Source organism: Cherax quadricarinatus, chromosome 12, assembly GCF_038502225.1.
Source record: "Cherax quadricarinatus isolate ZL_2023a chromosome 12, ASM3850222v1, whole genome shotgun sequence".
NCBI lineage: Eukaryota > Metazoa > Arthropoda > Malacostraca > Decapoda > Parastacidae > Cherax > Cherax quadricarinatus.
Window position 1 is genome coordinate 26,865,777 of NC_091303.1, and position 16,123 is coordinate 26,881,899.

The following is a 16,123-nucleotide window of genomic DNA, read 5'->3' on the forward strand; positions in this document are numbered from 1 at the left end:
TCTGTCACGTCAGAGATCATAGCCATCCTATTGACTGGTCTTCTGCTAAAACTGTCTTCCCTACTTCCAACTCGAACAGTCGCCGTTTAGTTGAATCCTCTCTTATACACAACTTTCCTTGTATGAACCTTAGCCCTGGCTTTGTCTCTGTAGATGCCTTCCTCTCCCACTACATTGTAAAATGCTCCAAACTTCAGAACACCCGTGACTTAACCTGATTCCTCATTTTTTCTTCTTCTTCTTCTTTTTCTTCTTCCTCTTCCCCTTTCCTCTCTCCTTTTCTCCTCTGGGTTGTCTTTCTCTCTCCTGTCTCGTGTTTCTGTTCCTTCTTTATTTTATTTCACCACTTCCCCTTTCACGCACCTCGGTGCGCTTGCTCTCCCTCTGTGGGTTTCTAGCTCTCTTGCAGTGCTCCCCTTCCTTTGTATTTGACTGGCTCGTCTTCCTTATTTCCCACTTCTACCACTACCACTACCACTACCTCTTCTTCTTCTACTACAACTACTGATGAAATTAGACACATGTGCGGCGTCTGGTTGTCTTTGTTGTGGACGTTTCGCCATCCAGTGGCTGGCTGGATGGCGAAACGTCTACGGTGAGGATGCCCGGGTGTTGTGCGTGTGTCATTTCATCCTGTCGGTATTATATACAATTCTTGTACTACTACTACTACTACTACTACTACCACTACTACTACCTCCACCTCTTCCTGCCTATATATAGCCGTCCTGCTCCTCCCCTGTTAGTGTGACTTTGTCAATGGTCCAAGTCGGACCGAAACGTCGTCGTAAGCTTCTGTCTTTTATGTGCGGGTTATTTGTGTATCGTTCCAGTCACGGTATTGTGCCTTTTTGTTATTTATAGCAACATACCCTGGTAAGTGTAAGGATGAATCCTCTTATTGATGTGAGAATAATGCAGCCCACAAGGAAGAAAGAAATATGTTGGGACCAGAACTGCACATCAATATCAAAGCCCAACCAGTGAACAGCAATCTCCATGCCTTTAGTAACAGGGTCCTTTCTACCCACTCGGTCAAATACAATGTTCACCAGAGACTAAAAACAGAAGAGAATGGATAATATTTAATACATGTTTAAATAACCTAGCCTTAATTTTTTTCATCTCAATGGCTATCTCCCACCAAGGCACTCAATGTACAAAAATCTATACAAGAAATAATCAAAGACGTAAGTTGAAAAATATAATGGGGCTTAATTTATTAGGTATAAATATACATCTCCAATGTAATACTGGGTATAATTCTTCCCTTGTGGGAAATCAGGGCATCAAATAGTAAATATAAGAGACATAAAAATATATAACATGAGAATGGTACAGACATAAATGGAGTACCGGTAATTTAATCTCAAAAAGATTAAAGCTAAAAGAAATGATAAACAAAAAAAAGATGCCAGTAACTACAGTTCTAATAGAAACAAATTTCAAAATGCATATATAGTACAAGGTGGTATTTAAACCAAATTACTGTATGTTAAATCATTATTTAGGAATAGCTAGATTAGGAGTATGAGAAAGATGGAGTACAAGAGTGGTGTCACTGGTTATAAAGAGAAGTCAAAATGAATGAAATAAAGAAGGGGACAGTAAGTGATGGACATAAGTAACTGCTGAAAGAAAGGTAATCTAGAGCAAAAGAAAGAGATGAAAATGTCAAGGAGGTATGGTGTTGATTTAATCCATTCATCACATTATACATCACCCAGATTGGTTACCAATTAGCATAACTTCTCCATGAAAAATTTAACTTTTGTATTATATTTTTAAAAAGAAGAGACTATGATTTCTTTATCAAGCATTTATTTCCCTAACAGCATTATTAGATAAACAATTAAATTTTGATTCTTTTGTGTGTTATTACAGTTGACTATCAGATAACACAGTAGTTATGTTCCTGAAAATGGAGTGTAATAAAAAAAACACGTAAACTGAACTGAAGAACATATGGGAAAAACGGGGTTATATTTATTACACCCCCTAAAAAAAAAAGTTATAGGTTTCTAAATTGAAAAAAAAAAAAAAAAAAAAGGAAACAATGTACAGTAGGGCCCCATTTTGCTTTACAGTGTTTTGCTAATATGGACATTTCAAATTATGACCAAAACTCACTACAACTCCCCCCACCTGACTTTCTAATACATGTACTGTCATCACACCTCACCCGGTTTGTTTACATTCTCCGTGAGCTCCATGTCTCTCCATTATGTCTGGAATCTTTTCAAAATTTCAAGTGTTTTAAAGTTATTTCATGTTTTATATATACTCTGATAATTAAACTTATGTGCACCTGTACCTAAGTAAATTTACATACTGTGCTGACGTGCAGGTACACATTAAAATCAATAAGAGTGTCTATGTCTCGAGACACCATATTAATAATGATAATAATAATACTCAATAATAATCACTGAGGCACATTAACCCTTTGACTGTTTCAGGCCCCTCTCTGAAACTGTCATTCTATGTCGCCATACCCCCGGCCGGGATTGAACCCGCGGTCTTAGAGTCTCAAAACTCCAGCGACGGGCTGGAGTTTTGAGATTCTATGACCGCGGGTTCAATCCTGGCCGGGGGTATGGTTTATTTGCAATCGTGTCATTACGATTTCTTAAGTCATTCTATGTCGCCAAATATTCAAAAAAAAAAAAAATTATTTTTTCTTATGAAAATGTTAAGATTATCTTTCTGAGTGTTTTAGTCCAAAAAAAAATTTTTTGCCATCAGTACTTACCGAGATATAGAGCCGTGAAGTTTGCAGAAAATGAGCAGCGTATGGCAACAGCGGCGACTGCCGCTCACCCGGTAAACTTTAGTTTACTTGTAATTGAAGGTTTTTTGTTTTTTTCACTATTTTATTTTTTCACATAACTTATGTGGCCTATGAGACCAAAGTAAGGTGCAATGTATATATATACACTCGTTGTATACAACTCAATAAGCACACAAAAACAAACAAACAAAATAAAATCATCATCCTCATCGTCATCGTCATCCTCATCATCATCATCATCATCCTCATCCTCATCCTCATCCTCATCCTCATCCTCATCCTCATCCTCCTCCTCCTCCTCCTCCTCCTCCTCCCCCTCCTCCTCCCCCTCCTCCTCCCCCTCCTCCTCCCCTCCCCCTCCTCCTCCTCCTCCTCCTCCTCCCCCTCCTCCTCCTCCCCTCCTCCTCCTCCTCCCCCTCCTCCTCATCCCCCTCCTCCTCCTCCTCCCCCTCCTCCTCCTCCTCCTCCTCCTCACCCTCCCCCTCCTCCTCCTCCCCCTCCTCCCCCTCCTCCTCCTCCTCCCCCTCCTCCTCTTCCTCCCCCTCCTCCTCCCCCTCCTCCTCCCCTCCTCCTCCCCCTCCTCCTCCTCCCTCCTCCTCCTCCTCCTCCTCCTCCTCCTCCTCCTCCTCCTCCTCCTCCCTCCTCCTCCTCCACCCTCCACCTCCTCCTCCTCCTCCCTCCTCCTCCTCCCTCCTCCTCCTCCTCCTCTCCTCCCCCTCCTCCCTCCTCATCCTCCTCCTCCTCCCTCTTACTCCTCCTCCCTCCTCCTCCTCCTCCCTCCTCTTCCTCCCTCCTCCTCCCTCCTCCTCCTCCTCCTCCCTCCTCCCTCCCTCCTCCCTCCCTCCTCCTCCTCCTCCCTCCTCCTCCTCCTCCCTCCTCCTCCTCCTCCTCCTCCTCCTCCTCCTCCTCCTCCTCCTCCTCCTCCTCCCTCCTCCTCCTCCCTCCTCCTCCTCCTCCATCCTCCTCCTCCTCCTCCCGCCGCCTCCTCCTCCCTCCTCCTCCTCCTCCCTCCTCCTCCTCCTCCCTCCTCCTCCTCCTCCTCCCTCCTCCTCCTCCTCCCTCCTCCTCCTCCTCCTCCTCCCTCCTCTTCTCCTCCTCCTCCTCCTCCCTCCTCCTCCTCCTCCCTCCTCCTCCTCCTCCTCCCCCTCCTCCTCCTCCCCCTCCTCCTCTCCCCTCCTCCTCCTCCCTCCCTCCTCCTCCTCCTCCCCCTCCTCCTCCCCCTCCTCCTCCTCCTCCCCCTCCTCTCCCTCCTCCTCCTCTCCTCCTCCTCCTCCTCCTCTCCCTCCTCCTCCTCCTCTCCCTCCTCCTCCTCCTCTCCCTCCTCCTCCTCTCCCTCCTCCTCCTCCTCTCCCTCCTCCTCCTCCTCTCCCTCCTCCTCCTCTCCCTCCTCCTCCTCCTCTCCCTCCTCCTCCTCCTCTCCCTCCTCCTCCTCCTCCTCCTCCTCCTCCTCCTCTCCCTCCTCCTCCTCCCTCCTCCTCTCCTCCCTCCTCCTCCTCCCTCCTCCTCCTCCTCCTCCCTCCTCCTCCTCCTCCTCCCTCCTCCTCCTCCTCCTCCTCCTCCTCCTCCTCCTCCTCCTCCTCCTCCTCCTCCTCCTCCCTCCTCCTCCTCCTCCTCCCTCCTCCTCCTCCCTCCTCCTCCCTCCTTCTCCTCCTCCTCCTCCTCCTCCTCCTCCACCTCCTCCCTCCTCCTCCTCCTCCTCCTCCTCCTCCCTCCTCCTCCTCCTCCTCCTCCCTCCTCCCTCCTCCTCCTCCTCCTCCCCTCCTCCTCCTCCTCCTCCTCCCCCTCCTCCCTCTCCTCCTACTCCTCCTCCTCCTCCTACTCCTCCTCTCCCTCCTCCTCCTCTCCCTCCTCTTCCTCCTCTCCCTCCTCCTCCTCTCCTCCTCCTCCTCCTCCTCCTCCTCCTCCTCCTCCTCCTCCTCCTCCTCCTCCTCCTCCTCCTCCTCCTCCTCCTCCTCCTCCTCCTCCTCCTCCTCCTCCTCCTCCTCCTCCTCCTCCTCCTCCTCCTCCTCCTCCTCCTCCTCCTCCTCCTCCTCCTCCTCCTCCTCCTCCTCCTCCTCCTCCTCCTCCTCCTCCCTCCTCCTCCTCCTCCCTCCTCCTCCTCCTCCTCCTCCTCCTCCTCCTCCTCCTCCTCCTCCCTCCTCCTCCTCCTCCTCCCTCCTCCTCCTCCTCCTCCTCCTCCTCCTCCTCCTCCTCCTCCTCCTCCTCCTCCTCCTCCTCCTTCTCCTCCTCCTCCTCCTCCTCCTCCTCCTCCTCCTCCTCCTCCTCCTCCTCCTCCTGCTCTTCCTCGTGCTCCTCCTCCTTCTCCCTCCTCCTCCTCCTCTTTCCTCCTCCTCCTGTTCCCTCCTCCTCCTCCTCCTCCTCCTCCATCCTCCTCCTCCTCCTCTTCCTCCTCCTCCCTCTTCCTCCTCCTCCTCCTCCTCCTCCTCCCTCCTCCTCCTCCTCCTCCTCCTCCTCCTCCCTCCTCCTCCTCCTCCTCCTCCTCCTCGTGTGCGAGTGTGTGGCTTATAATTGTTTTGAGTCAGAAGTCGGCAGCTGTCAAAGTGACATATTGTCTCATTAGTCACTGCCCCTACCGCCTGTCAAAACAATGGGGTCGGATGCTGCTTCCCCTCCTCCATTCTATCTAATTATCTTTCTCCCTCATTCTATATCTTTCAATCTGTCTCTCTTTCTATCTGTCTGCCTATCTTTGTCTCACAGGTACACATAAATACAAGTATACATAGTGTAAATTACCTAGGATAACCCAAGAAATCCAGACAAAGTGCTATACTCTGCTTGAAGATGTGAGTAAACGTGATGACACAGTCTTGTGGCTCTCTCTGAGACAGAGAGCTAGATGGACAGACAGGGAGCTTGACAGACAGACAAATAGACAGACAGACAAATGTTTGTGTACCAGCAAAAACAAAGGGAGGGCGATGGTCATGTAATATTACCCTCCTTTACGCTCATCAAAGTCAGCTCTTATCAGATGTTATCTCCCCTTATCTTGTCACTGTCATGGGGTGGACTTTTTTTTTTCTTGCTTCAAGGGAACAATATTATTACATCTTCTTCCTCCTCCTCCTCCTCCTCCTCCTCCTCTTCTCCTCCTCCTCCTCCTCCTCCTCCTCCTCTTCCTTCCCTCCTCCTCCTCCTCCTCTTCCTTCCCTCCTCCTCCTCCTCCTCCTCCTCTTCCTCCACTCCTCCCCCTCCTCCTCCTCCTCCATTGCTTTTGGTCTCAAACTCCTCCAAATCATGAAATTGTTCTTCACTGACACTTCCATCTGTGTTAGAGCATCACTTGGGAAGAGAAGAGTCCCAGATTTGCTGGGGAATCACATATTTCTTACCGCTAGACATGCTGAAAAAGGACAACTGAAATGGCATTCCCACAATGCACCACTGGCTCTGCGATTTTTTTTATATGGTGCACACTGACCATGGAGACCCATTCTCTCACATGTGGGCCTACCAGATTTCTCTTGCTTGATTTGAAGCTGCTAGAATTTATGCGTATAAATACGTCAGAAACATTGGCTCGTAAGACGTATTTATACGTCGGAAACAGTCAAAGGGTTAACCCTTTGACCGTCGCAAGCCCCTTTCTGAAACTGTCATTCTATGTTGCAAAATTTAAAAAAAAAAAAAAAAAAAATTCTTATGAAATGATAGATAAACTTTTCCCAATGTTAATGACACCAAAAGTATGAAATTTGGTCGAAAACTCACGGAATTACGCTCTCGCAAAGTCAGCGGTCTCGGCGACATATACGGATCAGTGATTTCACCGACTTTGCACACTGTTTTTGGCCAATTCCGTTGTTCCAGTTGACCAAACTCATAGCTATTTCTTTAGAACTCCATTTTTTCTATCAATTGAGAACAAGAAACCACCCATTTACCAATTTGAACTACCCAATAAAGTGGTCAGAAATTGGCAATTTGACCAATTTCATGCAAATTAAAAAGATGCCAATTTCAAAATAAGGTCCAGAATAAACAATGTAGACATTCTTGGCACTAATATAACATATCCTCTGTTTATTAGTCATGTCTCTAGGCCCCTGTCTATTTGTCAGCCATGCCGCTACCCAGGAAAAAAATTTCTCCTCCTATTCCGTGTGCCTTAAGATTCCTCAATAGCCTCTGGTGTGGAACTCTATCGAAAGCCTTACTGAAGTCCATATACACAATATCATATTCATTACCATGATCTACCTCCTCAAACACTTTAGTGAAGAAAGTTAGTAAATTCGTAAGACAGGAACACCCCTTTGTAAAACCGTGTTGAGATTCATTAATCAAGATGGCAATGAATTGCTTTGGCAATTATTGATTCCATAAATTTTCCCACTATGGAGGTAAGGCTTATTGGTCTATAGTTCGAAGCCAAGGACCTGTCACCTGCCTTGTAAATAGGTATTACATTTGCCATTTTCCACTTATCAGGCACTATGCCAGTTTGTAGTGATAAGTTAAAAAAGATTAGCCAAAGGTATGCTAAGTTCCACTTTACATTCTTTTAACACCCTTGCAAACAGTTCATCAGAGCTTGGGGATTTGTTAAGTTTTAGTTTCTCTATTTGTCTGAGGACCATGTCACTAGTTACTGCAATCGTACATAGTTTATCATCATCCTGTTCTACATAATCTATTATTTCAGGAATATTGCTAGTATTTTCCTGGGTGAAAACTGACAGGAAGTAGGTATTGAGAATTTCACACATATCCTTATCACTGTCAATGATCTGACCAGAGTTACTCTTAAGTGGGCCAATCTTGTCCCTAATCTTACTTCTGTATACCTGAAAGAACCCTTTTGGGTTAGTCTTTGAATCCCTTGCGACCTTAGCCTCATAATCCCTTTTTGCTTTTCTTATTCCTTTCTTTATTTCTCTCTTTAACTGAATATATTGATTTCTTAACTGCCCATCCCCTCTTTTGATACGCCTATATATGCCTCTCTTTTGACAAACGAGATGTTTTAATCTATTGTTCATCCATTTGGGATAATTTTTGTTAGATCTAATTTCCCTACTCGGAACAAAAGTTGTCTGGGCAGCTAGAACTATGCTCTGTAAAACGTCATATTGGCAACCAAGATCACCTACCTGACCCATAGTCAGGGTACTCCAATTTAGCCCACCCAGGTAATTTTTCAGTCCCATGAAGTCGGCCAAGCCAAAATCTGGGACAGATTTGATTGCAGTTATCTGGGTAATTCCATGATATATTGAAACTAAGTGATTTGTGATCACTTTCCCCAAGCTCATCATTAACCTCAAGATTATTAATTAGTGAATCTTTGTTGGCAAGAACTAAGTCAAGCAGACTGGTCCCTCTAGTTGGTTGTCACAACATGTTCTAAAAAGCAATCCTGAACCGTATTAAGAAAGTCACTAGACTCAAGATTTCCTGTCATATTGTTCCGATCAATTTGTCTAAAGTTAAAATCTCCCATTATCACATTTTCATATTTAGATGCCTTATGAATTTCGTCCCATAACAGCTTACTGCACTCCCTATCAAGATTTGGGGGCCTATAAATCACACCCAAAATTAATTTGTCACGTCCCTCGAAAAACTGTAGCCAAACAGATTTTGTGTTCGATGTTTCTAATCTTATATCATGTCTAAGACAACAATTTAAATCTTCTCTGGCATACATCGCCACCCCACCACCCTTCCTGTTGACCCTGTCAGTGTGGAACAGTTTATAACCCTGTATGTTGCATTCAGAAGGCATTTCTCTATCTTTCAGGTTGAACCAGGTCTCTGTTATACCAATAATATCTATATTACCTACACTTGCAAGTAATCTTAGCTCATCTATCTTATTTCTTAGACTCCTACTATTTGTATAGTAAACCTTAATATTGCAGTTTTATAACTGGAGTGTAAGCGCACCTCTGGGAAGACAGTGATGGAGTGAATGATGATGAAAGTTTTTCTTTTTCAGGACACCCTGCCTTGGTGGCAGACAGCCGATGTGTTAATTAACCCCTAAACGGTCCAAACGTATATATACGTACTTACGCATATCACCCCAAACGTATATATACATTTTAATTTTCCTGCCTCCAAATTTTGCACGATTGGCCTGAGATGCCTGGTCAGCATAGAATGTGTCTTAACACTAGGTGTGCACAGTATTAAAAAAATCTGGAACCAATTAGTACCTTGTGGGAGTGCCAGTTAAATTGAGCCCCAGCTAGAGCAAACAGTGCAGCAAACACCAAGGCTTCACTTATGTAATGTCATATTAACACACCTCTTTTAAGAGGAAAGTGATGTTAACCCCAAGTTTAGGGTCTGTCGATCTATGTCTATCTCTGTCTCTGTCTATCTGTCTCTCTGTCTGTCTGTCTTTATCAGTCTATCTGTGTGTCTCTATCTGTGTCTGTCTCTCTGTCTGTCTGTCTCTGCCTTTGACTATCTGTCTCTGTCTATCTCTTTCAATCTGTCTCTGTCTATCTCTGTCTCACAGGTACACATAAATACAAGTGTACATAGTATAAATTACCTAGGATAACCCAAAAAATCCAGACAAAGTGCTATACTGCTTGAAGATGTGAGTAAACGTGATGACGCAGTCTTGTGGCTCTCTCTGAGACAGAAAGGTAGATGGATAGACAGATAGACAGGGAGCTAGACAGACAGACAGACATGTTTGTGCACCAGCGAAAACAAAGCGAGGGCAATGCTCATCAAATGTCACCTCTAATCTTTTCTTATCAACCGCACCCTCCCACCCTCGTGTATGCTCATCAAATGTCAGCTCTTATCAGATGTTATCTCATCCTATCATGTCACTGTCAGGGGTGAACTTTGTTTTTCATGCTTCGAGGGAATTTATTATTACCTAATATTTTTTTTTTTTTTATTATCACACCGGCCGATTCCCACCAAGGCAGGGTGGCCCGAAAAAGAAAAACTTTCACCATCATTCACTCCATCACTGTCTTGCCAGAAGGGTGCTTTACACTACAGTTTTTAAACTGCAACATTAACACCCCTCCTTCAGAGTGCAGGCACTGTACTTCCCATCTCCAGGACTCAAGTCCGGCCTGCCGGTTTCCCTGAATCCCTTCATAAATGTTACTTTGCTCACACTCCAACAGCACGTCAAGTATTAAAAACCATTTGTCTCCATTCACTCCTATCAAACACGCTCACGCATGCCTGCTGGAAGTCCAAGCCCCTCGCACACAAAACCTCCTTTACCCCCTCCCTCCAACCCTTCCTAGGCCGACCCCTACCCCGCCTTCCTTCCACTACAGACTGATACACTCTTGAAGTCATTCTGTTTCGCTCCATTCTCTCTACATGTCCGAACCACCTCAACAACCCTTCCTCAGCCCTCTGGACAACAGTTTTGGTAATCCCGCACCTCCTCCTAACTTCCAAACTACGAATTCTCTGCATTATATTCACACCACACATTGCCCTCAGACATGACATCTCCACTGCCTCCAGCCTTCTCCTCGCTGCAACATTCATCACCCACGCTTCACACCCATATAAGAGCGTTGGTAAAACTATACTCTCATACATTCCCCTCTTTGCCTCCAAGGACAAAGTTCTTTGTCTCCACAGACTCCTAAGTGCACCACTCACTCTTTTTCCCTCATCAATTCTATGATTCACCTCATCTTTCATAGACCCATCCGCTGACATGTCCACTCCCAAATATCTGAATACGTTCACCTCCTCCATACTCTCTCCCTCCAATCTGATATTCAATCTTTCATCACCTAATCTTTTTGTTATCCTCATAACCTTACTCTTTCCTGTATTCACCTTTAATTTTCTTCTTTTGCACACCCTACCAAATTCATCCACCAATCTCTGCAACTTCTCTTCAGAATCTCCCAAGAGCACAGTGTCATCAGCAAAGAGCAGCTGTGACAACTCCCACTTTGTGTGTGATTCTTTATCTTTTAACTCCACGCCTCTTGCCAAGACCCTCGCATTTACTTCTCTTACAACCCCATCTATAAGTATATTAAACAACCACGGTGACATCACACATCCTTGTCTAAGGCCTACTTTTACTGGGAAAAAATTTCCCTCTTTCCTACATACTCTAACTTGAGCCTCACTATCCTCGTAAAAACTCTTCACTGCTTTCAGTAACCTACCTCCTACACCATACACTTGCAACATCTGCCACATTGCCCCCCTATCCACCCTGTCATACGCCTTTTCCAAATCCATAAATGCCACAAAGACCTCTTTAGCCTTATCTAAATACTGTTCACTTATATGTTTCACTGTAAACACCTGGTCCACACACCCCCTACCTTTCCTAAAGCCTCCTTGTTCATCTGCTATCCTATTCTCCGTCTTACTCTTAATTCTTTCAATTATAACTCTACCATACACTTTACCAGGTACACTCAACAGACTTATCCCCCTATAATTTTTGCACTCTCTTTTATCCCCTTTGCCTTTATACAAAGGAACTATGCATGCTCTCTGCCAATCCCTAGGTACCTTACCCTCTTCCATACATTTATTAAATAATTGCACCAACCACTCCAAAACTATATCCCCACCTGCTTTTAACATTTCTATCTTTATCCCATCAATCCCGGCTGCCTTACCCCCTTTCATTTTACCTACTGCCTCACGAACTTCCCCCACACTCACAACTGGCTCTTCCTCACTCCTACAAGATGTTATTCCTCCTTGCCCTATACACGAAATCACAGCTTCCCTATCTTCATCAACATTTAACAATTCCTCAAAATATTCCTTCCATCTTCCCAATACCTCTAACTCTCCATTTAATAACTCTCCTCTCCTATTTTTAACTGACAAATCCATTTGTTCTCTAGGCTTTCTTAACTTGTTAATCTCACTCCAAAACTTTTTCTTATTTTCAACAAAATTTGTTGATAACATCTCACCCACTCTCTCATTTGCTCTCTTTTTACATTGCTTCACCACTCTCTTAACTTCTCTCTTTTTCTCCATATACTCTTCCCTCCTTGCATCACTTCTACTTTGTAAAAACTTCTCATATGCTAACTTTTTCTCCCTTACTACTCTCTTTACATCATCATTCCACCAATCGCTCCTCTTCCCTCCTGCACCCACTTTCCTGTAACCACAAACTTCTGCTGAACACTCTAACACTACATTTTTAAACCTACCCCATACCTCTTTGACCCCATTGCCTATGCTCTCATTAGCCCATCTATCCTCCAATAGCTGTTTATATCTTACCCTAACTGCCTCCTCTTTTAGTTTATAAACCTTCACCTCTCTCTTCCCTGATGCTTCTATTCTCCTTGTATCCCATCTACCTTTTACTCTCAGTGTAGCTACAACTAGAAAGTGATCTGATATATCTGTGGCCCCTCTATAAACATGTACATCCTGAAGTCTACTCAACAGTCTTTTATCTACCAATACATAATCCAACAAACTACTGTCATTTCGCCCTACATCATATCGTGTATACTTATTTATCCTCTTTTTCTTAAAATATGTATTACCTATAACTAAACCCCTTTCTATACAAAGTTCAATCAAAGGGCTCCCATTATCATTTACACCTGGCACCCCAAACTTACCTACCACACCCTCTCTAAAAGTTTCTCCTACTTTAGCATTCAAGTCCCCTACCACAATTACTCTCTCACTTGGTTCAAAGGCTCCTATACATTCACTTAACATCTCCCAAAATCTCTCTCTCTCCTCTGCATTCCTCTCTTCTCCAGGTGCATACACGCTTATTATGACCCACTTCTCGCATCCAACCTTTACTTTAATCCACATAATTCTTGAATTTACACATTCATATTCTCTTTTCTCCTTCCATAACTGATCATTTAACATTACTGCTACCCCTTCCTTTGCTCTAACTCTCTCAGATACTCCAGATTTAATCCCATTTATTTCCCCCCACTGAAACTCTCCTACCCCCTTCAGCTTTGTTTCGCTTAGGGCCAGGACATCCAACTTCTTTTCATTCATAACATCAGCAATCATCTGTTTCTTGTCATCCACACTACATCCACGCACATTTAAGCAACCCAGTTTTATAAAGTTTTTCTTCTTCTCTTTTTTAGTAATTGTATACAGGAGAAGGGGTTACTAGCCCATTGCTCCCGGCATTTTAGTCGCCTCATACGACACGCAATATTATTATTACGTATTCTTCTTCTCCTCCTCCTCCTCCTCCTCCTCCTCCTCCTCCTCCTCTTCCTCTTCCTCCTCCTCCTCCTCCTTTTCCTTCTCCTCCTCCTCCCCTCCTCCTCTTCCTCCTTCTCCCCCTCCTCCTCCTCCTCATTATTATTATATACTTCCACATATCCAAAACATTGCTGGGACCTATAAATACTTTGTATATATTCCTGTGCTAATATAAGTTTTGTATATATTCCTGTGCTAAGTTTTGCACAAATCACTTTCATTACACATGACCTGCACTCGTCTGTACATTTTCTTAAATACAGTACAGTGGAACCTTGGTTTTCGTGATTAATTTGTTCCAGAAAATCTGACGGAAACCGAACTGTATGTAAACTGAAACAATATTTCCCATAAGAAATAATGTAAATCCAATTAATCCATTCCAGACACCCAAAAATAATAACAAAAAATACATTTTATAGAGAATAATTATAGTTTTACTTACAGAAAACAATGAGAAATAAATATAAATGACTAATGAAATAGATAAATGAACATTTAACATCACTTTTACCTTTATTGAAGACTCTTGTTGACGTATGGAAGACGGTGAGGAGTGGAGAGGGAGGAGAGGTTACTGTTTGGAAGGGGAGTCCCCCTCCATAAGGACTTCAGGTATCAAGGCCCTACCTGGGGTTACTTCCCTTTTTTGTCTTTTACTGGCACTAGGATCAACTTAAGAGTCACTGGACCCTTGTCGCACAAAAAATCTACCCTGAGAGGTCTCTTTCTGGCGTCTCTTTAAGATTTGTCTAAAATGGGACAAGGCATTGTCACGGAACGTTGATGCGGACTTCCCGTACATCTTGGCGAGATCGATGGACACATGTATGCCACTTCCGTATGGCGGACCATTGTCAACTCTACGAAAACTGGGACAAAATTTTGATGAAAAAAGTCGTCAAAAACCGAATCCTACGAAAACCCGGGCATATGAAAACTGAGGTTCCACTGTATTGTCAGTAGTGATTCAACATAAAAAATGTATAAACAGTAAAGGAAGTAACTACATTATAAGCATCCATTTAACCATTACTTATCAGGGATACTCACTATAAATATTTTCCAAGAGCAGTACAGGGAAAAAAAATAGCCCATAAAGTTGAAAAATCGTCCTTGGAATGTACTCGCCCATTCAAGTCTCTCCCTCTGATTCTGCAGTTCCACAGATTCCAAAAATAGCTGTCTGGAGAGTTCCTGTTAGGAAAAATAATTGAGCAGGAACTAGTCAGGTATAAAGGGACAAAATCTTGGACCCTTTACTACCATCTCAGGCACATTAACAATAAATCATTAGATCTGCACATCTGAAAAGGCGATGAAGATTTTGCATACTGTACATGAATTGTTCTCTAAGGCCATTATCAGATGCAGATAGTGCAATACAATGTAAAATGAAACAACTTTATTTTTATAAAGCTGTTTTCTTTTACAATGATATTATTTTTATGATGGTCTATCATGAATACACAGAAACTGTAATGAAAAATTTAGCCCTTAAAATCTAATGAAGTACTGTAGGTACACAAGAGTACTCTAGAGGTAGTTAACCACTAGGAGAACAATAATGAACTAGTGGTATGTCTCTGACCACATAAATCACAATTTCAATTTTTTTGAAATTCTGAATGGATGGCAAGAATTAATGTACAGCAATCACTAACCAACACAATATACCCTACAAATCATATATCAGGCATTAGCACAAACCTGTTAGAAATTGAAAATGAAATAGAAAACCTGTCTATACATACATCAGGGCCTGATTCATGGACCTCTTTATTTGTGAAGGACTGGAAAACTCCTAGCACAAGCCCAGTATTTTGTGGAGGAGTTTAGACACAGGGGACTATAAATAAGGTAGTCATAGCTCCTCTGCACAAAGGAGACAGCAGAGCCCTGGGAAATATATTACAGACAAGTAACATTAACATCTCACATCATAAAAGCTTTTTAAAGGGTAGAGAGATGCTAAATTACAAATTCTATGGAAAAGCATGACCAACACATGTTAAGTCAAAATGAATTTAGAATAGGAAGATCATGCTTTTCACAACTCTTAACCCTTTCAGGGTCGACAGGCCCTCTCAGAGACTTGTTCTCAGGGTCGACCAAATTTAAAAAAAAAAAAAAATTATTTTTTTCTTATGAAAAGATAGAGAATATTTTCCTGATCATAATGACACCAAAAGTATGAAATTTTATGGAAAACTTACAGAATTATGCTCTCGCGAAGTTAGCGGTCTCGACTATGTTTACGCATCGGCGATTTTGCCCACTTTGAGCCCTATTTTCTGCCAATTCCAGTGTACTTGTTGACAAAAATCATAACTATTTCACTAGAACTCCATTTTTTCTATCGAATGAGTACGAGAAACCACCCATTTACCAATTTCAACTATCCAATACAGTGGTCAGAATTCAGCAATTTTGCCAATTTCACACAAATTTCAAAAGATGCCAATTTCAGAATAGGGTCCAGAATAAAGAAGACATTCCTGGCACTAAAATAACATTTCCTCTGTTCATTAGTCATGTCCCCATGCCCATCTTACATTCTTTTGCTTTCCACTTTGAATTTTTATACTCACAAAAAAATAGAAGATTTACTGTTATGCAGACTACTGCATTGGTGTAGAAATGATATAAATATTATCAGTGCACTTGTGAAAGAATATTAGACTCACCAGTTGACGTGTATTGGACGCATAGCATTTGTTTACTTTTGAACTTTGGTAAAAATCGTACATTTCTGCTACTTTGAGCGCAATTTCAAGGTAGTTTTCTTTGTAAAACCAGTCAAAATCATCTCAATTTCTGTAATAAGTCTTCCATTCTATAAAATGAGACCACGAAAACTAGAATAGAACAGCAAATACCATACGAAAATACAGTGCAAAGTCGCTGTTTTAATCCAAAAACACGATCAAAGTTTTTTTTTCTCATTACGCACTGTGTGCTGCAGGATTTTTTTTATACCAAGCACACTGACCACATAGACCCATTCTTTCATATGTAGACCTACCAGCTTTCTCTCACTAGATTTGAGGGCGCTAGAATTTAGGCGTACGAGTACGTCAAAAACCCTGGCGTGTAAGCCGTACTAGTACGGCCGAAACCCTGAAAGGGTTAAACTGTTATAAG

General features: G+C 43.1%; 1 protein-coding gene across 3 annotated transcripts in view; it reads right to left on the reverse strand.

The window, feature by feature from the left end:
- GPHR (golgi pH regulator) overlaps positions 1 to 16,123 on the reverse strand; it is a 218,194-nt gene that overhangs the window by 37,126 nt on the left and 164,945 nt on the right. For 2 of the 3 annotated variants that reach the window (XR_011391904.1, XM_070084285.1), the window contains exons 7-8: positions 14,033 to 14,176; positions 873 to 1,058 (exon numbers count right to left, since the gene is read on the reverse strand). Coding sequence is in view for 2 of the 3 variants with exons in the window: in XM_070084285.1 (XP_069940386.1) it covers positions 873 to 1,058; positions 14,033 to 14,176 (330 nt within the window). In the remaining variant the exon portion in view is untranslated. The remainder of the gene's footprint in view (positions 1 to 872; positions 1,059 to 14,032; positions 14,177 to 16,123) is intronic. The other variant, XM_070084286.1, reaches the window with a different exon arrangement.